We start from the raw sequence: 25767 nt of genomic DNA, 5'->3' as shown, positions 1-25767 counted from the left end.
GAGAGCACTAATTAACGAAATGGCCGTAACAGTAACTGTCGGGGGACTTCCTTGGTTTGTTACTACCTTTATAGATGGGAATGATCAAGTCTTTTTTCCAACATGATAGAATTCGTCCTATTTCTGTAACAGGGTTTCTGTCGAATTAAACAACAAAGTCCTGTATAGGTTCTTAGATGTCGATCACCTCCATTTTATTGCCAGAATCTAAGCTTTAGATATATATGTATGTGTATGACACTCTGAAACATATCAAACAAATAATTATATTTACAATCATATACATCAAAGTATTACTTATTTACACAAATTACTTCTTTGAAATATATGTTACCATATGATATTATAAAAGCTTAAAAACACTGATACTATATATTTATGATATTCTATAATGACTATACAGACATTATTCATTATAATCATAAAATATATCATGAACACCGTCATACCATTCTATGGGAATAAGTGATGTGGCAATAATCCCTCATTTAACAAAAATGTCCATGGAGATTGACTGTAAATTATGAAGTTTACATAAATAAACTTGCATCATAAAAATATCAAACATGTATTTTAAAAATACAGTATACCAAATCTGTGAAACACATAAATTTAACTTATTTCAAGCTAACTGATTTATGCCTCACAAAATATCATTCTCACTGTGCAAGTGCTATGGAATTAAATCTACCAAATTATTAAGTTTACTGCAAATTAGAAATAATATTAACTGTAAATTATGAAGTTTACATAAATAAACTTGCATCATAAAAATATCAAACATGTATTTTAAAAATACAGTATACCAAATCTGTGAAACACATAAATTTAACTTATTTCAAGCTAACTGATTTATGCCTCACAAAATATCATTCTCACTGTGCAAGTGCTATGGAATTAAATCTACCAAATTATTAAATTTACTGCAAATTAGAAATAATATTAAAGTTAGAAAATAAGCTTACCTTGTTAAAGAAATTATCAGTCAACAGTCAAATATCTGTCATATATTTTCACCAACTTCTCTATAAACCAACTAGACAAAGAATGACTGAACACCACCAAGAACTTTTGGAGGGAAAAAGAACTGACCAATAAAACACCAGCTAACAACACTAAAACCAATAGGAACTTCGAACACTTTCAAACATATTTACAAAAGTTTAATTATAATGACCTAAGGCAAAATTCAATAAATCAGAACAGGTACTGCCTGTTCTACTTGGATGAGCATAAAACACATCTCAATGTAGTGGTTATTCAGATAATGTTTAATTTGAAATCTATATACAAATTGGTGTAGATTTATTAATTTAAATCAATTAATAAACACTATTACATTTCTATGGCAGCATTGAAAAGGTAGGTGATGCATTTACCTAACTGAATACCACCATAGATGAAATGTTCGTTCTGAATACTGTCAAGACCGGGGGCTTTTCTTCGTTTGAGATCACGGGGGATTTGGCATATTTCGTCGACGGTCACAGAACCACCAGGAAAAGTTGCAGAACAGGATATAAGACTACTTTCCAAATTACTATATGATGTTTCGATGTCGTTAAAGAAGTCCGAATCGAAGTATCACAGTTTCTTTTGGATTGCGGATATTATAAAAATGCTTTGCAAAAGCTAAAGTTACACCCGACGGGTCGTCGTACGAACTACCGTTGACTTCTATCACTGGGTATGTACGTGTGTTCCGTGGACGCAAACATTTTATTAATTTCCAGAAGAGTCGAACATCACATTCTGAAGCTTCGTTTATATCTTTAAACGTATTGGACATATAACGTTCATGCTCCGCATTGAGTTCATTGCGAAAGTTTCGTTTAGCATGCTTGTAATTTTTGTAAGAAGCATGATTCATACCACGGGGGCGTCCTTCGCACAACCAAATGTTTCGTAAACGACGCTCCGTATCATGCAATTGTTTAATTCGTGACGTCCACTCGGGCTTCAAAAAGTGTTTGTATCTATGTTGTCATTTTTTAATTTGTTACAGCAATGAATTTTTTCAAAACAAACAGCACACCAAACACAATATGCGCATTTCTTTCAGACTTTATCGAACTTGCGATTATATTGCCATTCCTTTCATTTTTCATTCCTTAGAAGAAAGGGGACTTCTGTTTCGAAAGTAAAGCGAGAAAATTTGTTAAAGCTATATGAGGCAGTAGCAAAGCTGAATTGACCAGATGACCCCGACATCTGTTTCGATCACCCACTATCGATACGTGATATTCTTAAGCGAGTTTGACTGTCGAATAACTAACCTTTACGCTCTACGATATTTTCATTTATTTGTTATATAAAACAGCAAACTATGACCAGAGGAAATTGAAAGCATACAAATCTTGTGAAGATTAAAGACTTTCTTCGATGGTTATGTTGAGCAGTTGGAAATGAAAGAACAAGTGCGGGTAATCAAATATGAAAAACGACTATTCATAAACCGACCCACAAAAAATATTTAAAATATAACACTAAAAGTAACATCTGTCATCAATCTTGAGTGAATTCTTCATATCTTCTCAAAATTGTATAATGATAACATTAATTATCAAAGTTTGGTGAAGTTTTTAAAATAGGAAACTTGTAATGAATAGAGCCTTCGTATAAATATGACTGAACTTATAGTGAAATTGAAAGTGAAGATACCTCAGAATGATAGTCCAGTCAACATGTTTTTGATCTAAAACAAATTGTAACTGAATTTTTTATGATAAAGATATCAATAAGCATACGGTACTCCACAAGAAAAATTGGGGAAAATCGGACGAGCATCAGCGGTTTAAATAACAGTATACGACAAGATGACTTTCATTTTATATCTGGAATGCCGCACCATACTGAATAGCATGATGTCATTTTCTGTTTTCATACGTCAAGAAGAAAGTGCATGTACGGTAAGCTAAGTAAAGAACCATTTCAAATAAATATATAATTTTTTACGAGAATAATTACATTTTCAACAAGAGGTTCAAAACGGGAAGAAGAATATTATTGTTTGTAACGTTTTACCAGTTGAATAAAATACGCTCCGATCCAAGTAGGCCCAACTGTTAGGCTGGCGTCTTTTATTCAAATGTGTGGGGGTGGGGGGGGGGGGGGGGGGGGGCATGAATCTAGCCTATTATCAATCGTTTTAAATACAGATATTTGTTAAAGATATAAACGGAAAATACAAAAATTAATGCGAAATTGTCATTGATTTTGTTATAAGATCACATGTTTGGGGGAAATCCTTGTGGCAGAAAAAATCTATGGAATGCCGTTTTGGTAAAATTAGTCGATTTTATGAGTTACTAATTTTCACTTGTAGGTTGAAATATTTGATTGATTTGCCATTGAAATGATGACCGTCAATGTGACATGGTTATGGATTGGACATTTTTTTTCTTCTTTGAAATAGATAAGGTATTGATGAATTATCATAAATATTTCAATATGGAACAATTTACGTTTGTTTCTCCCAATTATTTAGATTATAGACTTGCTTGCGAACAATGTGGTTAAATGTTTTTACCAAGAAAATGAATCAAATATTCTTTAAGTTGCAGTGTGTCAATACACACATATATTCAAGCATCTTAAGAATTGAAAGTACAGAAATAAAAGTTTTATTATAAGTATTATTTGGAAGGAAAGAAACATTAAACATTTCAATATATTAAATTCTAGGTTTGACAGCCCTCCTAAAAGACCGATAATTGTCCAGTTGGCTGGAACAACGTGACAGAAAACGAAGAGAGTGTGAAAATATGGGGAAAAGGAGCTCTAAGAATAAACGAATTTAGTGTAGAGAAAAATGTTGTTATACAGGCGGCAGAAGGCCATTTAGTCCACAATACATGTCCAAGAGATTTTACCAACTTGAAATCGTTTAAAATTGAAATTAAACAAGATACAGGCTCAGCAGAAAATGTTTCCCGACCAGTCATTCGATCAATGTCTGAAAATTTGGATTTTAAAGAGAACTGTCTATTTTGTGGCTTGAGTGCAAAATTAGGAAATTCGGGCGTTTTCATGCCTGTGCGGACATTTGACTTTCAAACATGCCCCGTTCACATGCCCTGATTTACTCACGGGATGCAAATTCTGCATATATGCAAAATCTGCACCGGGTGTAAATTTCAGCATGTGAACGCAATTGCATATATGCAAATGTAAATATACATATGTGCAAATATACACCCGGGTGTAAATCTGCACCTATTCAGTCCAGATGCAAATTTACTCAATCGAAAATAATCTTTATCAAACTTCGAGAATCATTGCCATTTGACCCTAATTTGTTAAGTACCATGTGAACGCTTAGCAAATATACTTTTACACACGGGTGCATATATGCAAAATTTGCACCCCGTGAGTGAATCAGCGCATGTGAACGGGGCTTTTAAAATTCAACGGATTTGTGAAAACAGAAGGGACACCAGGGCTAGTGAAGTTCAGTGTCACATTGAAACAGCTTCAGCTTTGCATGCCGCCGACTGCAAACCAACAACGTACATGTAGTGTTAATTTTAGCACCGGAAAAACTAGACCATCGCAATCGAGAATTTTTCACTCATATGGAGACGTCACCATTGCCGGTGAAGGGCTGCAAAATTTATATCTATGCTCGGTGCTTACGGCTTTTGAGCAGGGAGGGATCTTTATCGTGCCACGTTTGCTGTGATACGAGGCCTCGGGTTTTGCGGTCTCGTCCAAAAAACCGCCCCATTCAGTCGCCTCTTGTACGACAAGCAAGGAGTACTGAGGACCTATTCTAACCCGGATAAGAGGATTGAGGAATATTTTGGTGACTCTGTGATCATCGCTGAGGTAAATGGGAAATCGAATGTTGTTACCCTTCAGAAAACAGCATCAAGCATTCTTCATGATTTCTATCATCAATCAAGAAAAGAAATAATCATTAAAACTGAGCTGCCACATTGATAAAGATCTACCTCTTCCACGTGGTTTACCTACCATATATGGATGTGCACGATGACGTCATGAGTATGCTTTATTTATACCCTGTCACTAGAAAGTAGTCAGCGCATTTCATATCATAGGTAAGAACATTTTAAAGTAGAAATTAATTTCATTTTAAATTTACAGTTTGTTGAAAAACTGGTTTTTATCTTTTTGTTGTTTGTTAAATGTTGCAGTCCTTTAATCATTATTGTACATTTAAGGTATTCCATGTATAATGAAAGGATAATGAACAATTTTGAAGAATTTAGATCAACATAAAAGTTTATTGTTAAATAATGATGGAAGTGAAGCAGATGAAATGTACATGACTGGTAAATGATTAGAAGCTGACCTTTTTGCACGTAAGACTTTTTGGAAGAGTTGTCTGCCCTTTGTAAAAATAAGACAAAACTAATTTTCTAAAAATGTATGTGGTCAATGATTAATTTTATTTCATATTTTCATAAAAAGAAAGTGTATGTAACTTTTTACCAAGAGATAATTATGAAAATATAATTTGTTTTTAAAATATTGTAATAAAACATGCTTTTTCCCATATACTTCAATGTTAAATTCTAGGTGAAATAAATCAGGCAGTAAACAAAATTTTGAAAATTCCTATGGTGGATTATTTCTATTTGATGAACCCTTCTAAATGATACCATGATTACAAATATTCCACCATCCATTTATTAGATATGAAATATGGTCATTACACATTGAATACCTTAATAAAGTAATGTATATTTACGCAAAACCATCGGCAGGATAAATTCGTTGTGTAAACACCTAGAGGGGCAATATTATAATATCCATGGGGTCTTTGAAAAAAAAAATGTTGGGCTCGGACTTTCGGGGCGTCACGTGATTCGTTTGTGACATCACAGTTGTCAACCTAAGAAATACACTCTCTACACGGAGACAGTCTGACAGCTACCGTAGCTTACGTATGTAGTATACTTTGCTTTCAAGAGTTTTAACGATGTACACGATTTGTTTATTCAATGTTATTGTTCATATCCAATCTTTAAATATTATGTTTTGATATTGTGATTATACCGAGCGAAGCTCGGACGGGCCGAAGGCCCGTCCGCGAAGCAAGGCTCTAAAGGTAACACGTATGTAAAAGAAAAAAGTCAAAATCAGCAAAAGAAAAAGAGATAATCTCTATATACGTTTAGTGAAATTTTCGTGATCCATATGGGCGCCGCCATTTATTTTTTCATTACCTGCTTCAACAGTTATTCGTGTTTTATTTTGAATGCCAATAATAGAAGACTTTAACGTGCAATTCGTAATTTAAACACTCATTTTGTTCAAAGTGAATAGTATAATTATCATTATAACAGGTTTTAGCAAATAAATACATATAAAACCGTAATACGACTAAATAGATGAACGAGTTCATGAGTTTCTGTGAATAAGAGTATACGATAAAATTACGGTTACTTTTTTACCATTTTGAATTTATTGGTTAATTTTGTTTAGTTTTAACGGCCTTTTTCATTGCATACAGAATGTATTATTGTTGTTTATAATTGTTTGCTTTGAAAAAGAGAAAAAAGTCGAGGCTAAATGTGTCGTCACAATGCACAGTTTACGTCGCCTTGCGTTTTATTTCCCGCGTTCAATGAATAGGCGGATCATGTAAAACTGTTGTCCCCATATTAACTCCTTTAATATTGAGATGTTACTGGGTGTTTAGGGCAAGGAAATTTCATTCAAAATATATATTTTTAAATGAATCATAATCTACCGTACTTAACGGAATTATGATTACCATTCGGGACACGGAGTTACGTACATGCTTCGCTCGGTCCAACGGTCACACCGTATACATATTACGATGTTCAATGTGACAAATGTATAATTATGGTGTTTAATTAATAATTCATCAAAGATGTTAATTTGAAATCTGAACAAATTTTCTAAAGGTCTTCAGTGAGGTAAATTCGCCTCGCCCGATACGGATTTCCATTTCACACCCTTGATGATTCCGTATTACGTCCCAAACCAACTCAGAGTAGCAGACGGTGTAACTAAAATGGCCTAATACAAATAAATTAATTTAGTATTTAACTCTACCTCCATCTGTTGTTGCTTAAATACTTATCGTCATGTCAAGTTAAGAGAGTGTGGTGTTCGTTAATAGAATAGTATTCTTATTGAATTTCCCTGTTTTACAATTATGATCAGGGACTTATCTAGGCTGTTTTTACTACTGGTAAAAGGTACCTTTCCCCTTTGGCAACAAATGGATATTTCCCCTTCCACAGAAAAAAATATACCCTTCATTTGTAGAAACTTCACAAAATTGTTTGAGAATTTTCAACGGAAATCATTTTCATATATTTTAAGCCATTTTCTATAATTGTCAAACTCTTACAATATAGATAAAATGAGTAATCAATCAATTTATATGGCTATAATAATCTGTCTATATCATATTCTATGGATGTCCCCTATCCTCACCCCCTTTACTTTACACACAGAACTCTTTGTTTTTCTTTCTACCTCCTGTCACAGTTTTAAGCTAACACCCTTTATTCATATTACGCAAAGAAAGTATGTCACAGCCTGATACTAAATTAAGCAAATCTACAAATTAGGGCTTATAATGCAAAACACCTTATGTAAGCATTTTCACGGGCGTATTATGTACCGTTTGCGGTACTCTTGTTTCAAATGTTGCGGATATTTTACAATATTGTTATTTGTTTAAACAATGGACTGCTTCCATATATTTTTTCTTGTCAAGACTACAGAATATGAAATATTTATTAGAATGAAAAGAAAATCGCATACGAAATGTCATAAATCGCAAACATGCATTTATTTTTCATTATCAATTCATAAAACAAAAGGGGGTTGAATGGTCAAAGCCGTAGCCTGACCTCTCACAATTAATGCATTTTAACAATTTACCACCGATGTAACATGCAAACGATTTTCTATTTTAAATACATTATATAATGTTACATGTATTTTAATTTTTCGCCGGCTGACACATAAATGTATGTCGCAAAATCACCCCAAAGCTGCAATACGAAAGTACCATCCACTCCACAATTAGTAAACACATTTGTGTATTTTGTTTAATAATTTTTCTTGTCTACATTTTTAGGAAACAAAGCTTCAAATTCTTAAATTTGACTATAGCTGGGCAGAAGAGGTAGAAAAGCACGAGAGAATGATGGAGGTACAGAATGCCGTAGCATTGTATGAAATATCGACTGTTCAGTTTATTTTGGGAAATCATAAAATTTATTTCATCCAATTTATTCTTTAGGAGGAAAAGAAATCTGCTGCCACATCAAAAAGCAAGAAGTGTCAGCAAGGTAGGGGCGAGGAAAAGAAAAATACCAGCAAGAAGGGGGGAAATAAGAAAGCCAGAAAGAAAAGGAGGGGCTCTCGCAGGGAACCTCAGCAAAGAGGTGAAGATCAGAAACATACTGGTAAAGAGAGAGACTCTGTGCACAGAAATCCACAGCTCACCACAGGGGAGGTTACCACAGGGCAGGTTACCACAGGGGAGGTTACCACAGGGTTGGTTACTACAGGGCAGGTTACCACAGAGGTTGCAACAGGGGAAGTCACCACAGGGGAGGAAACAATAGATGCAGGAGAGTTGGACAATGCACATGAGATGAATTCGGCAAAGGATCCCATCATGAAACAAGCAGACGAGGCTCTTCATCGGGAAATCAAAGATCATGAAGAAGTAAAGGAGATTGTCGAGGACAATATCGGGTATGTTCACGTTTTGCCCAAAGTAAACATTTTCACTGAACGTCTGGTTCACTTTAACTTCAGTAAAAAAAAAATTATTTCAAGATGAGGGTGGAATTTTAAGAAAAGAAAAAAATGTCAATATTTTCCCCCCTGATACTTATATTGTTTTTCAGCATTTTGAGCCAATTCCAACGATACCAAACACTATATATTAATATGTTTTTGAGAAAACCTGGTTTTGAATTTTTTTCTTTTTAAGTCTTCTTTCTTCATTAAAATATTCTTAAATTTTAATCTATGTTTAAATAATGCGTACTTGCAGGCAATTCCTATTTTGAATGAGAATAAGTATATTCAGTAAACGAAAAGCATACATGTACAACATGTAATAGGGATATTTAATAATTACGATGTGCTCTCTCTCTCTCTCTCTCTCTCTCTCTCTCTCTCTCTCTCTCTCTGACAAATGCGCTGTTTAACATAATTACTTCCATCATATTGTGTTAATATGCATCTTGACAAATATAGAAATTAGAGTATTGTCGATGATTAGCAAATTGGAATTAATTTATTACATAATTAATAGAAGCAAAAAATACAAACCACCGAAAGATTTATTTTTAAAATCCCGAGTTAATTACATTTGACCGAGACTTATATTCAATGTACTTTGATAGAGGTTTTCATTAAAAACAAAATGTTCATCGGGACTGTCTGGATAATGCAATGATTTTTGCATAATAAGTGTATATACCATGCAAATTCCTAGGGTCTTTGTCACAGTATAACTAAATTACGGTTAGCTAGTTTGGGTTTTGACTTCTTAAGTATATTGGGTCGATGCGATATCAGATCTAGTCTAAGATCATGGGTATCTTGCGCCGACCCAATATATTTCACACTTTCCGCAAGAAGCACATCTGTTGATTTCAAATACACGGATTAGCTGACCCCCATTGTTCTACTGAGGCGAAAACCCCTTCGAATTTGCATGGAATGTACAAGTTATACACAGGTCATTGTTATAGTCATACATCATAGTACCGCTAACCCGACAAAGATTTTTTTTTATTTTAAATAAGTTATTGAACGACGAAACTGCAGATTGAACTTTATAGAGCCCCGTGCTACCATTGCTTATATTTTTCAATGTATCAGAAGGGGTATGTTGCCGGTTAAGTTGTGTGAAATTCTTGACAAGCAATGAAATGATAACAAAATTGGTGCTTTAAATTGGGAACGTGTGTGTGTGTGTGTGGGGGGGGGGGGGGGGGTGTAGTAGTCTGAAACTGTCTCAATTCCCCCTTCCGACTTCAATTTCTTAAATCGTGCAGTGGGTAGGTCGCTACAAGCTACAAGGCTAAATCAAATTACACCCTCTCCGATTCTACGTGCTTGTAATCAATATTTAAGGATGTAAATCCTCGGTATCAAATGCAACTAGTTCATGAATAAAATACTAATATCAATATAAACAGAAATGACTTAACGATTATTTGCTTTTATTCATATACGCTGTCGATTATTAAAATCTTTAATTTAATCTTTAGATGCATTAGATAATGAAAGCAAGAGAGAGAGAGAGAGAGCATTGGTAATCATTGATTATAATATTCATAAATGTATGCAGATACGGGAAGTTTAATACGTTCAGTATAAATCTTGAAAGTACAATTTCTTTCTGATTAATTATCCATCCCCTTTCATTCTGATATTTTTTTTTTTATTTCCCATATTGTTTTCTTTACATGTTAAATTTTTCGGCTGGTCCGGGCGAGGACTAATGAATGAGTCCCCCCCCCCCCCCACCCCCCACCCCTCCCTTCTAAAACAATGTTACATGCTTAGCTGTCTACCTCCCTCTCAGTCAAAAATAAAATAAATACATGCTATATATGTACTGCAACATCATTCGATTTACTGGATAATTCTTCGATTTCACCTTCATAATACATGTTAATGCAAGCGGACTATCTTGGCATTTTTTTGTCCACGAAGGCACAGTTGACCCAAAACCCATTGCTAGCGGAGATGAGATGAAGTTTACCCCCGTATCATGTTTTAACTGACCAAAACCTAAGTTCTACGTTTGTTTTACAACTTTCATTCAGAAGACGCGCAAGTTTGTGAGTCACTGAATAAACGAGAAAACGTCTGCATTTTTATTTCAATCGTTGTCAACCCTATACTTTGTAATATTTCAAGACTACATGTACTCAATTCAATTTATTGGATCTCATCACCATTATGCAATGGTATACAAAAATATAAAGACAAAAGCTGTTATATATACATTTAGTAAATAATACATGCGTGTGATAAAGTATTTATCAAGTTAGAAAAAAAAAACGTGTTATTAATAATGTGAGGTATGGGCATTCTAGGTAGGGGAGCACATTTTATTTTATTATTTTCTTAATGAAAGTACGGAGTTTTCTAAAGGTTTGTTTAAAAGTAAAGATATTTTTAATATTTATTTGTTTAGGTGATAAAAATTTGATTCTTTGCTCACATTGCATCACAGTTGAGTACATAATGAAATTCATCCCCAATGTAAACATGTACATGTATATAGCTGACCTTGATCACCTATTCCTAATTACAATGAAAACCTTACGTTAAAAATAAACCACTGCTTATGGTACACATTTCTTTGAATTGCTATTTATCAAATTGAAATTACTGGCATACGATTGTCGTTGTTCATGACCCTTCTTTTATTTGGTGAGATTGTGCTGCACGTGCCGTGAAACAATGTACCGACGAGTGGTAGGAATAACATAGATGTTTATATACAGGATGTCGAGAATTTGGGCGTTTCATAAAAAGGTGTGAACTGTAGGGATATGTACCGAAAACACCAACGTATCATTTAAAAAAATCCAAGAATTGAATGATTGATAGCTAATTTCTAAACAATTAATGGGGTGGGGGGCATGCATGCTGGCCAAGCGAAAATTTTTTTTGGGGTGTTTTATTTCGGAAATTATTTCTTTGTTTTATCACACGGAGATACACGGTGGCATCGACGGAGGTACAGGTGACATCCACGGAGATGCGCGGTGACATCTACGGAGATCCTCCGTGGCCTTCAACGTCTAGCTCGCGCGGAAAAAATAGGACTTCAAAGGTGCCGACAATTTTTAAGGTCCACCGTGTTTGGGGCAAATTTGTTCCACCGCGTTGCGTGGAACACGCATAAAACTCGTGTCGTGTACTGTACCTATACCTGTTCTTGTGCATTTCTTTCTGATCATTATTATATAAAGTTGGAAAATGCTTTCAAAATCCGGGTAAACCTGAAGAAATGTAATGATATATTTACAGGACAGTAAACGAAGCGTGCAACAATAGCGACGCCATTGTAGATAGAGAGCAGGAACTCCAGAAAGGAGACTTGGAGGTATTTAGAGTTGATTGACGAGGACACTAATAATGTATTATACTGTATTGTTTAACGCTATCATATACCGAAATTAAACCAAAACCTTTCTTGTCTCCCAAAATTTCAAACGTTTTTTAAAAGCTTTAAGACAGTCTTACTTTTGATTTTTTTATTTCATAGTAGAGATCCCGTTCAGTACAGTTTCACTTATTTGTCTGTAACACAGAGATGCATTGAGTATCTGACATTAAAAATTACATATCTCAGTTTTACTCGGATTTAGTTTAAAATGCTTTTTAACGAGTTTCTTTCATAAAGTATTGAGAGGAGTATTGTTGGGTATTTATCAAATTGAAATTGGAATTTAGATATGCATGATATGGTTCATCTCAATCAAGGTGAAAATAGGAACTGCATATCCTGCACAAAGCATACTTAATTTGGATAGCAAATAGAGCCGTTGTTTAGGACTTCGATGTTGTACACTTGTTAATAAATTCACAAACAACAAACACATTACAAGCGTTCCTGTTTTACAGCCTTCCAGAGACGACAACGTCGTTGACGATGATGATGATGATGACGGGTTTTTCCCTAGAAAGCTTTTTCTCTTCAAAATAGATAGATTTAAGGTATTAATGTACATCTATTTTCATTATGTTGCGGTATTTGTCTTTATAACGGGCCAGGGGAATGGATGGAATTCCAATGCTCTTCATCAGATGTGTTTGCATTCCATACACATGGACTGCAATTTTTTTAACAACCTAAAGTTACGTCCTATGTCAAACATATCATGCAGATATCCGTTTGAAATAAATTCAACTGCAAAGTTAAAATTTGAATTTCTTGGTAAATCTTTTACGTATCCATTACATGCATGCGCATATACCTCTCTAAGTTCATTCGTCTAGAAATCACAGCTTGAAGTATTTGATTGTAATTCCCATAACATAATGTAATGTGTGAAGAATTTGCCCGTCAGAAGTACATTCTTGTTCCTTGCTTGATAAAATTATTTCTAACAGCAGAAGGAAGAGGGACTGTGTAATGCAGACTTGGGAAGCTGTAATGTTGCCAGTCCTACACGCCGTCTAGACTGTTTACATAGTGACGACGCTACAGTGGTAAGTCATTATCTGTAATGTTGCAAGTCCTACATGCCGTCTAGACTGTTTACATAATGACGACGCTACAGTGGTAAGTCATTATCTGTAATGCCGTCTAGACTGTTCCCATAGTGACGACGCTACAGTGATAAGTCATTATCTGAAATATACTTGTATTATATGATATTTACATAACCAATGTTTTCATTTTTGATATCTTTACTAACTGTAAAGATAAACATATCCACATGAACGCGTTACATCTGTAAACAATGCTTACGTCTAATTCAATGCCCGGGAATTCCGTCAGAAATGAAAGTTGAATGTAAATATAAGAAATAATGTGCTTTATAAAGCATGCCAGCGTGAAGTGTTGTAGTTTATACTTAATCTCCAACGTTTGACAGTGATATCAATAAATAAATATGAATGGTAGTAGCGGTGTATGAATCTTGATAATATAAAACATTTATTTTTAATACAGCTGTGACTTCCGACAGAAATGAAAGTATAATGTAAATATGAAAATAGATTTCATGTTTGGAAATACATGAGAGTATGAACTGAAACGCCTCCTGTCGCCATGCTTTTCATGACGCTAACAACGCTTCCTGAAGTATGCTGATGTAATGTGTGGCAGTTCATATCGTTATGTATATTCAAGCACTTATTTCTTAAATGTATTTTCAAAGAATTAAATTTATTTCTTAAGTAAAAGAAGGTCTGACATTTTCTTCTCTTATGTTGATTAATTATTTTTTTCAGGCAGCTATGAAGGATGAAATGACCAGGAAAATTCGAAAGTTTTTTGGATTTAAATGAAATCAGAAAAATTGCACCCGATGAACATCCAGGATAAATAAAAAAAAAAAAAAAAAAAAAGAATATTGTTCCTTATGATAGATATGGTGTTTTTTTTTTGTCCAACAAATAAATAGATTTTATAGAGTGAATTATGAGTTTGCTTTGATTACAAGTACTTTCAAAGAACTCGAGAATATGAGGTACTTCTGTTCATGGGATATGATTTTATCAAATGTCGGATCAACAGGGCAGTTGAGCACTTTATTTTATTTTATTCATTACATCATCATGATCATAAATTATGGTTGTGGATTGATTCGCATCGATTAATTTATTTCAAACAAATACATTTGAATCCAATAATGGTCTTGTGTGGTGGCGGACGACTATTCTCTTTAGAGAAGTCGAGAGGCATAGCCTTCATCGACTTCTCTTCGCAAGCATTCATGTTTTGATTCTGGAAAACGTGTAAATGCCGGAGTCAGTGACGGTTTATGCTTCAACCGACGTTTCGACTCGGATGTGCCTGGATTTACGCAATAGACAATTTGTTTTCAAACATTTAACAGTAATGCTCAAAACTGTCACAAAGAAATCAACACCTACTTGCTTTTAATCCACTTTCAACATGTCCCCTGTCCCGGGTTTACGTTAACTGGTTTTGGGAGCTGTCACAATAGAGGACCAGTTAAGAGAAAAGCAGGCTGATGTAATCAGAGTTGTGATTTAAACCCGGGACAGGGGCATATTGAAAATGGATTAAAAGCAAGTAAGTGTTGATTTCCTTGTGACGGTTTTGTGCATTGCTGTTAAATGTTTGAAAACAAATTGTCTATTGCGTAAATCCAGGCACATCCGAGTCGAAACGTCGGTTGAAACATAAACCGTCACCGACTCCGGCATTTACACGTTCTCCAGAATCAAAACATGAATGCTTGCGAAGAGAAGTCGATGTAGGCTATGCCTCTCGACTTCTCTAAAGAGAATAGCGGACGACAGGTGATATTTGTGAATACACACATGTACAATGTATATGCGAATCTACGGATGGCGGTGTCTCGGTGGTTGCGTCAGCAGAAGTAGACTTCAATACTAGTATACATGTACGTAGATGGCACTGCTTCGGTGGTTGCGTCAGCAGAACTGGACTTGAATACTCCCCCGTACCTTGGCTGCGTCAAACAAAGAAATTATAATTTGGAACAGAGTTCAAAATGTAATTGTTCAAACCTAAGACATAAAAATAAGCGAGACACTGCTATGTTAACGCTCTATAGTAACTAAACATTAAGCATATCATTAGCTTTAATACACTACATTCATTTGTCGTAAGCGAGTAGAGCACAAATGTCTCTGTTTATTTCCAATTTGCAGTCAAGCTACCGTAACATTAAAATATTTCTTGTGGGGTTTTTAATGAAATGTGGTATCAGACAAACACAACCGTCAAACAGAATGTTTTTATAAAGGCGACACGAAATTCAGGAGTTAAAATCTAGTACACATTCTGGTATTCACCTTTCGTTCTCAATTTAACTTAAAACTATGCATTTCAAAGAAGTAACTCTTCTTGAAGTAACATCGACAACATAAATCGGGGCAGGCTACTGACAAACAAGTTGATGTTATAAAGGTTTCAACAGTCTCGTTTAAGTCAGCATTTCGCAAATTCTATGGTCGTTATAGCAATCTAGTTTGCCAATGCAGCCTGTCATTGGGTCAAATGCTGTCTGATGTGTTTCATACCAATTGTTAGGCCGTTCTATACACACTGATTTGATTGCGAATTACTCAGTTTACCTGATCACAAATTCACGATATAGAGCTCGTTGGCTAGTGTGACAGGTCGACAGGGGATGTTTACTCCTCGACACCTGATGATATCCCACCTCTGGTATGTAGAGGGCTCCATGTTTGCCTAACTCTTTATTTTGTATTACTTATAGGAGTTATGAGATTGAGTTTTCAACACGACCATTCCTTACGATAAATTAAAGACTAGACTTTTTGACATCATAGACAGTTGCTTCTTCAAAAAAATGGAAAGCGCAAATATTCATATCTAGTGATCAGTCATCCAAAACATTACTTTGTTAAACACCACTCTGATTCCACGCACAAGTACTATGAAGTTGAAATAAAAAATATGCTGGAGTTCTTCAAAGAAAATATATTCGTGGTCTTTGGTCATACGGTCTTCCAACAGTCGGTTGAAATTCCCATGGGCATGAATTCTGCTCCTTTGTTAGTTGACCTGTTTTTATATTCATGTGAAGCAGAATTTATTCAAAAACATCTACGTGAGAAGAAAAAATTTCTTGCTGTGGCCTTCAATTCGACATTTAGATATATCGACAACGTTTTATCTATTAACAATAATAACTTTCATTCATTTCATTCAATATATCCCTGTGAACACGAAGTAAAAGACACCACAGATGCTTCTCCCCCGTAAGCTTCCCATATTTATGTAGCAATATTCCATTATCACCTGCATATGGTGTTTATATCTCTCAACTGATTCGATACGCAAGAGCTTGTTCTGCGTATGGTCAGTTTTTAAATCGATGCAACCTACTGACAAACAAGTTGATGGTACAGGGGTTTCAACAGTCTCGTTTAAAGTCAGCATTTCGCAAATTCTATGGTCGTTATAACTATCTAGTTTGCCAATACAACCTAACATTGGGTCAAATGCTGTCTGACGTGTTTCATACCGATTTTTAGATCGTTCTTGGCACACTGATTTTGACTACGGATAACTCCGTTTACCTGATCAAGATAAAGGGCTCAGGGTGGGTGTGATCGGTCGACAGGGGATGCTTACTCCACCTAGGCACCTTATCCCACCTCTGGTGTGTCCAGGGGTACGTGTTTGCCCAACTATCTATTTTGCATTGCTTATAGGAGTTAATTAAGAGATTGGTCACTGTTTGTTATCTTCACCTTTCATTAATCACTGTTCGTTATCATGTATGGAAAGTTTTGTTTGGTTGAATTTCAGTAAGAACGTTCAGTGAAAGAATCTTAAAGAATGGAACATTAATTGATCGTTTCAAATCTGCTAAATGTCAAATTTAACATTCAAGTGAAATCAAATTTATTTCATTGAACAGTACACGTACAGCTCATTAGAAAGGTAACTGAATGTACACTGGTCCGAGTCCCACTCATGAAAGAAGAACATGTACATCTATGTAGTTACCAAATATTTCTCACAATTACAATTTAACATTCTTGGCATGTGTTCTGACTTTCGAACTTCAGTTTATGAGGGAGTATTTAGTAGAGTAATGTAAGTCAATGAGGCAAATCATAACAAAAAGCACTAACATGGGAGATAAAACAATTTCATTTACAGTCGTGTGTTTATTGTCTTCTCAGCTTATTTTGTCGATTTAAAAAATGAATTTCTGGAGTAATCTCATGAGAACGTCATTGTTCTTCTGTAGAATCTGTTTCAACGTCTGTAGTCTTGTTTTCTTGTCCAGCAAACCTAACCACTGTCCCGTCTTTGTGCGCAATCCACAAATTTCCACTTCCTGGATCAAAAGCCGCGGCCAGCGGGTATCCTAAAGATTTATCTAGTGCGTACCGGACCTGGTGCTTCTCCAGCATTGCCATATACACAATGTACATTTCGTTTGCGATGGAATTACCGATAAAGACTGTCCCATCCTTTCCACAGCAACATTGAGAAGGTGTAAAGGATCCGTTCGGTTTAACGACTGCGGGAGCCGTCGACCAAGTCCCGTCTGCGCTTACCAGTCTCACTCCTCGTTTCAAATCGGATACGACTAAATTAAGATTTGACGTCATATCAACGTAAACTGGGGATTTCAAGTTTTCTTTTACGCCATACTTTTTTATCAGTGTACATTCAAACTTCTTTCCTATTGAGAATGCCATTACAGTTGCCGTCATGTAGTCACAAACAAATAGCATTTCGTTGTACAGACACATTCCACGCGGATATATGGACTTGTCCAGAAACACCCTACAATGAGTGTACCCGCAAGATGATCTTTTATACATCTGAATTGTGCCAGGGTTATCCACTAAAAAAGAAACGAAAGCGAGGTTATATTCATGAACCATTCAGGATGATCATATCAGGAACAATTTAATTTTGTGTAATACGCAATTTGATTGGCCGAGCAATTTACTTTATTTTTCAATAATATAATATACAATGTAATGTTTATATTTTTTAAAACGTCACTCAAATGAAATATTTTAACCCCATATTGTGGCCCCAACCTAATCACGAAGGGGGACGACATAACCCTGATACAAAGTCACAAGGTCACCCTCAAATGTCAAGACCACAAGGTTAAAAGTTAGTTCCAGAGACGGTCTTGTTACAAGGATTGCACATATGAAATATTAGTGCCCTATCATTCACATTCAAAAGTGATGAGCAAGGTTAAAGTCTTGAAGAGACAGAGCAATAACAATATGACCCCGATGTTTTTATATCAATATGACTTAGAAGAAGATTTCAAAAGATGGTTCTCTATATATTCTCACATAAAACTTTGAGACTCTAGTGTGGCCCCATTCTATCCCAGGGATAATGTTTTGAACAAACTTGAATTTGCACTTCCTGGGGATGCTTCAATGAACAATCATTGCCCTGCATGTGTTAAAGCACGACCCTTCATCTGAACAATCTTGAATCCCCTTAACCCAAAGACGATGTGTCCCAACTTTGATTGAAATTGACCCAGTGGTTTTGGAGAAGAAAATGAACATGTGCAAAACAAATTTCGATCGAAAAAGCTCGTTTGAACATTCGGCCCAGGTGAGGGAAAATGCGTATTCATTGGGTGATCAATCAACTTATGCGGAATAATTAATTCCAAAGAATTTTATTAAGTTATAAAATGATTTGGAGCAGATTACGCATTCAATAAACTGCTTTTAATGAGTGTTCATTCTATCGCATCTCTTTGCAGTTCCTTTAAAATCATGTACATGTAAAACTTATACGGTACCAATTTTGATGCACCAGATGCGCATTTCGACAAATAATATTTCTTCAGTGATGCTCAACCGAAATGTTTGAAAACCGAAATAACAATAAACTTGTAAGAGCTATTCTAAGGGAAAACAGAGTGCCAAAAACTGGAGTCAAATTCATCTAAGGATAAGAGCTATGCATGAGGGAGATCATCCTTAATTTTGAAATGAATTTCTAAATTTTATCACAGCAATTAAATATACATCCGTATTTTCAAGCTAGTAACGAAGTACTTAGCTACTGGGCTGTAGAGACCCTCATGTAATTTGTTGATATCATATTTTTCCTCCTTGCAATGTATCATTATTAGCCTTGCAATATATACAAGTATATCAGACTACATGCCATACATTCAAAGTACTTTTCATAACCAATGACATGTTACATAGTAAGGTGCATGTCATTTTGAAATTGTCAATTCTCACAAACCTAAAAGACTCCCTGGGTCTGAAACAAACAAGTAAGGTACACCTCTTCTTAATAAGCACACCGCATCAAATGGACCCTTCAGCTTCTCTGTGATCTCCCATTTCTTTACTCCCTCCTTTGAGAACCCTATGCACTTTGAGGATGCATGGCTCACCACCACAATAGTATTACTGTCCAGCACACACATCCCTGTACAATGGAGAGTCGATATGGAACTATAACCTACTAACATAGTTTTACAATATAGTTCTACCATCGGCGTAGTACTACCTTCAACATAGCATTACCCATCAACAAATTACTACCCATTAACATAGTATTACACATTAACATAATACTACACATTAACATAATACTACACATTAACATAGTATTACACATTAACATAATACTACACATTAACATAATACTACACATTAACATAATACTACACATAAACATAATACTACACTTTAACATAATACTACACATTAACATAATACTACACATAAACATAGTACTACACATAAACATAGTACTACACATTAACATAATACTACACATAAACATAATACTACACATTAACATAATACTACACATTAATATAATACTACACATTAACAAAATACTACACATAAACATAATACTACACATTAACATAATACTACACATTAACATAATACTACACATAAATATAGTACTACACATTAACATAATATTACACATTAGCATAATACTACACATTAACATAATACTACACATTAACATAGTACTACACATTAACATAATACTACACATAAACATAATACTACACATTAACATAACACTACACATTAACATAATATTACACATTAACATAATACTACACATTAACATAATACTACACATTAATATAATACTACACATTAACATAATACTACACATTAACATAATACTACACATTAACATAATACTACACATAAATATAGTACTACACATTAACATAATATTTTACACATTAACATAATACTACACATTAACATAATACTACACATTAACATAGTACTACACATAAACATTATACTACACATTAACATAATACTACACATTAACATAGTACTACACATAAGGATTATACTACACATTAACATAATACTACACATTAACATAATACTACACATTAACATAATACTACACATTAATATAGTACTACACATTAACATAATATTACACATTAACATAATACTACACATTAATATAATACTACACATTAACATAATACTACACATTAACATAATACTACACATTAACATAATATTACACATTAACATAATACTACACATTAACATAATGCTACACATTAACATAGTACTACACATAAACATTATACTACACATTAACATAATACTACACATTAACATAGTACTACACATAAACATTATACTACACATTAACATAATACTGCACATTAACATAATACTACACATTAACATAATACTACACATAAACATAATACTACACATAAACATAATACTACACATTAACATAATACTACACATAAACATAATACTACACATTAACATAGTACTACACATTAACATAATACTACACATAAACATAATATTACACATTAACATAATACTACACATTAACATAATACTACACATTAACATAATACTACACATCAACATAATACTACACATTAACATAATACTACACATTAACATAATACTACACATTAACATAATACTACACATTAACATAATACTACATATCAACATAGTACTACACATTAACATAGTACTACACATTAACATAATACTACACATTAACATAATACTACACATTAACATAATACTACACATTAATATAGTACTACACATTAACATAATACTACACATTAACATAGTACTACACATTAACATAAAACAATATATTAACATAATACTACACATTAACATAATACTACACATTAACATAATACTACACATTAACATAGTACTACACATTAACATAGTACTACACATTAACATAATACTACATATCAACATAGTACTACACATTAACATAATACTACACATTAACATAATACTACACATTAACATAATACTACACATCAACATAATACTACACATTAACATAATACTACCCATTAACATAATACTACACATTGACATAGTACTACACATTAACATAATACTACACATCAACATAATACTACACACTAACATAATACTACACATTAACATAATACTACACATCAACATAGTACTACACATCAACATAATACTACACATCAACATAATACTACACATTAACATAATACTACACATTAATATAGTACTACACATTAACATAATACTACACATTAACATAATACTACACATCAACATAATACTACACATCAACATAATACTACACATTAACATAATACTACACATTAACATAATACTACACATTAATATAGTACTACACATTAACATAATACTACACATCAACATAATACTACACATCAACATAATACTACACATTAACATAATACTACACATTAATATAATACTACACATTAATATAGTACTACACATTAACATAATATTACACATTAACATAATACTACACATTAACATAGTACTACACATAAATATAGTACTACACATTAACATAATATTACACATTAACATAATACTACACATTAACACAATACTACACATTAACATAATACTACACATAAACATAATACTACACATTAACATAGTACTACACATTAACATAGTACTACACATTAACATAATACTACACAGTTTCTGATTAAGTGATACTGAGTATAATTAGTAGGCAATACAGTATTAGATAAAATATCGAATCTGTAATATTTCCGCAAATGAAAGCAATGTAAACATGCAGTTTGTACGTTATCTGTTTTATGAATAGTCTCATTCGATCACCCTCGTACATTGAACAAGACCATCAATATCGACACTAGCTTGTTAACATTCACCCCTCTTACAAGGGGACCGTGTAAAACTAGTCAACCTTATCACTATACAAATATATTTTTTTTTCTCATGATACCGTACCTGTCACTCGGACACAGGAGTCAAAGGAACTTCTTTTGGTGTGGATGTAGGGCGAATGGACCTTAAAAGACGAAAAGAATAGTTTATTTTAAGTGATAGCATAGTTCGTTAAGTATAATTGTATTAAAAGTATTTTTAATCGATGAAACCATTTTTCAAACTAAAACTAATGAATGTACCTTTTCGGTTGTCACCACCTCGGACAGTGCGACAAATTGTCCAAAACATTCCTGCTCGATGAAAGTTTTGATACTGCTGTCTGGCTTAAAATCCAGCCGCCATTGTTGCACAGGTTTCTGTAACTCTTTCTGAAGTGCCTCTACAGCCCTCCATTGTTTTAGTATTTGTCGGGACTGGATAGCGCGAAAAGTTGTGTTCGCAAATCTGTCGACGCCATCAATTTGGAAACGAATTTCATTTAATCGAGTAATTAGGACTTCTCTGAGGCCGGGTTTTTTCTGCTCCCTCAAGTTTCCCAACTGTTCAGTTGCTTCGGAATGGAACTGTGTCAGCATTTCCTCTTTTCTCTGGTGAAGTATCTTGAATAGATCTTCGAACCACTTGTCCAGTTCTTTCACCACTGTACTATTGTGTTCTCGCACCTGTTGTAATTCCTGGTCATACTTCTGGCGTGCCTCGGAGTGGATTCTAAGAACGTCATCAGAAGAGAGCCTGATGTCCAGGATTTCTTTGAAATGTCTCTCGGCAATCACGGACAGATTCTCGCGTCTGTGTTGATTGTGCTCCACTAGAAGGCAAAATTCACACACAGGGAGACTGCAATCAAGACACCAAAATTCTGACAACCGCTTATGTTTCTCACAAGTATTCAGAGTGTTCTTGTGTTGACTAACAATATTTCGGAGATTAGTCTCCTCGATCAGGTTTTCCAGAGATACTACTACGTGGTTGCTTTGAGTCGAGCGGCGGTGCACCTTTTCACAACTTTCACACATGGAAAATTTACACGTGTAACAAAAAGCAATGGACAAGACATCGTGTTGCTCACAATTTTCTTTCGTTCTGATTTCCAACAGAGCATTGTTAGCTTCCTCTAGCACATAAATCAGACTCTCAATGTACTGATTAACAGGTAATCGGTTCTCGGCTATTACAATGTTTGTCCCACAAATTGGACATCTTCCGCACGCCCCTCTCTCTTGGGAGACGACACGATCAATGCATTTCTTACACAAGGTGTTTCCACAGTCGAGCGACCGTGGGTCTTGGTAGATTTCGTAGCAGCATCGACATGTACACAGCTCCTTCAAGTAGGAGTACATGCTGCTAGATCTGAAATATACATGCAATGTACACGTGCAATGAAAGGTGAAGATAACGAACGGTGATCAATCTCATAACTCCTATAAGTAATACAAAAGAGAGTTGGGCAAACACGGACCCCTGGACACACCACAGGTGGGATCAGGTGCCTAGGAGGAGTAAGCATTCCCTGTTGACCGGTCACACCCGCCGTGAGCCCTATATCCTTATCAGGCAAACGGAGTTATCCGTAGTCAAAATCAGTGTGCCAAGAACGGCCCAACAATCGGTATGAAACAAATAGGACAGCATTTAACCCAATGATAAGCTGTATTGGTAAACTAGATTGTTATAACGACCACAGAATTCGTGAAATGCTGAGTTTAAACGAGACTGTTGAAACCTCTGCACCATCAGCAGCCTGCCTTGATTTGAAAACTGATTATAAGCAGAAGAATATGTTGCTTTATTTCCACACTAAACGATGACAGGTTTATCAGTAATGTTAGTATAAAGTGACCGATAGCTGGAAAATATCTAATTCAACTTAATGTCTGCAAAGCATGCTTCTTCACCTTTGTAAAAAGTAAAAAAAAAAAAAAAGAGGAAATAATTCTGGTGTACCCTTGAATAGTGGGGGAATTAATCTAAAGGATTTCTACTTACTCGAAATCTATTATCAGAAATTTTCTTTGGTATTCTAGTTAAAGAAAACGTACTTTGCGATGATGATGTTTTTGAACAATTGTAAATGTTTTGAAAAATAGCTGTAAATGGATTTAGATACAGCTGTAAATGTTTTAAACATAGCGGTAAATGGTTTGAAACACACCAGTAGATGTAAATGTTTTAAACAAAGCGGTAAATGGTTTGAAACACACCAGTAGATGTAAATGTTTTAAACAAAGCGGTAAATGGTTTGAAACACACCAGTAGCTGTAAATGTTTTAAACATAGCGGTAAATGGTTTGAAACACACCAGTAGATGTAAATGTTTTAAACAAAGCAGTAAATGGTTTGAAACACACTAGTAGCTGTAAATGTTTTAAACATAGCGGTAAATGGTTTGAAACCAGCTGTAGATAGATTTAAACTCAGCCGTAACTGTTTTAAACATAGCTGTGAATAAATTTGAACATAGATGTCAATTGATTTTAATATAGCTGTAAATCTCCGTGTTAGGTAACTTACCTCTTGCCGGAGTCACGATCTCCCACTGCTGCCATCGTATTCCACGACGATCTTCTGAAAATTAATATACCTGAACATGTGACCGAATAAATGCACAAAATGTATGCTGTCATGAGTTAAATATTCATATCTTCAAATGTTTTGTCCATTTTGAAACAATGTTGACTGATTTGATTTATCCACATACGACAATGATAGTGAATGAAATTTTTGTTCGAAAATTTTACTCGGAGAAAAAAACCTACCCCTCCCTTCTGATGTTCTTCAGTTATATGTGATTATCTTCCTGATACGGTACGGCGAGTTTTAAACTTCCTAGGGTTTCCCCACTTTTACCCAACAACATGCTCTACCAATCTCCAATATACCAACTGGTTACATACTTTATTTGTTTTTATGTGAAAAATGACACTACCCTTGACATTGGTTTATGAATAGAAATCGTTTTATTTATGCTCGAGAAATTCAATATCGCTTACTACATGCAATGAAAACATAATAGGATACATGTATACACTTAGTGCTTCATGACCATTGACCAGTGAGCGATAAATTTTATGGCATATGATTTAAGACAATGAACATAATAGTTTTTGGGTAGTTTTAGTATTTTAACCTATTTTTCCTACTTGTTCCATATAAAAGAATGTCTAATTTGTCTTTATTTTTTAATGACAGGTAGGGTTAAAAAAAAAAAAAAAAGAAACTTTGAAACATGACAAGCACCAGATACCCTAGACAACGTCACTGGATATTTCAGGTCCATGAAAACAACACTACATGTACATTGGCAGGAACGGTTTTTCTTTACATCCAACTGTAAACTTTAATGGA

At 34.4% G+C, this 25767-nt stretch overlaps 2 protein-coding genes across 3 annotated transcripts in view; one reads left to right on the top strand and one right to left on the bottom strand.

The window, feature by feature from the left end:
• The first annotated feature begins 8091 nt into the window (after positions 1 to 8091).
• Positions 8092 to 14054, top strand: LOC125646428 (uncharacterized). Its single transcript, XM_048872700.2, has 6 exons — positions 8092 to 8161; positions 8252 to 8712; positions 12022 to 12097; positions 12619 to 12711; positions 13108 to 13206; positions 13954 to 14054. Exons 1-6 carry the CDS (start codon positions 8153 to 8155, stop codon positions 14008 to 14010), a joined length of 795 nt encoding a protein of 264 aa, XP_048728657.2. The 5' UTR covers positions 8092 to 8152; the 3' UTR covers positions 14011 to 14054.
• A 3021-nt stretch (positions 14055 to 17075) lies between these two features.
• The window catches only part of LOC125646425 (E3 ubiquitin-protein ligase TRIM7-like), an 8740-nt gene continuing 48 nt past the window's right edge, over positions 17076 to 25767 (bottom strand). Inside the window, exons 1-6 of one of the 2 annotated variants that reach the window (XM_056140591.1) lie at positions 25179 to 25767; positions 24934 to 24987; positions 22659 to 23772; positions 22480 to 22540; positions 19487 to 19633; positions 17076 to 18050 (exon numbers count right to left, since the gene is read on the bottom strand). The exon at positions 25179 to 25767 is cut by the window's right edge and continues 48 nt beyond it. In XM_056140591.1, coding sequence (XP_055996566.1) covers positions 17428 to 18050; positions 19487 to 19633; positions 22480 to 22540; positions 22659 to 23772; positions 24934 to 24968 — 1980 coding nt within the window. In that variant the 5' untranslated portion in view covers positions 24969 to 24987; positions 25179 to 25767 and the 3' untranslated portion in view covers positions 17076 to 17427. Of the gene's footprint in view, positions 18051 to 19444; positions 19634 to 22479; positions 22541 to 22658; positions 23773 to 24933; positions 24988 to 25178 lie in introns of both variants that reach the window. The other variant, XM_048872693.2, reaches the window with a different exon arrangement.

This window comes from Ostrea edulis, chromosome 6 (genome assembly GCF_947568905.1).
Source record: "Ostrea edulis chromosome 6, xbOstEdul1.1, whole genome shotgun sequence".
Lineage (NCBI taxonomy): Eukaryota > Metazoa > Mollusca > Bivalvia > Ostreida > Ostreidae > Ostrea > Ostrea edulis.
The sequence above is the reverse complement of the archived record's forward strand: the minus strand, read 5'-3'. Positions and strand labels throughout refer to the sequence as shown.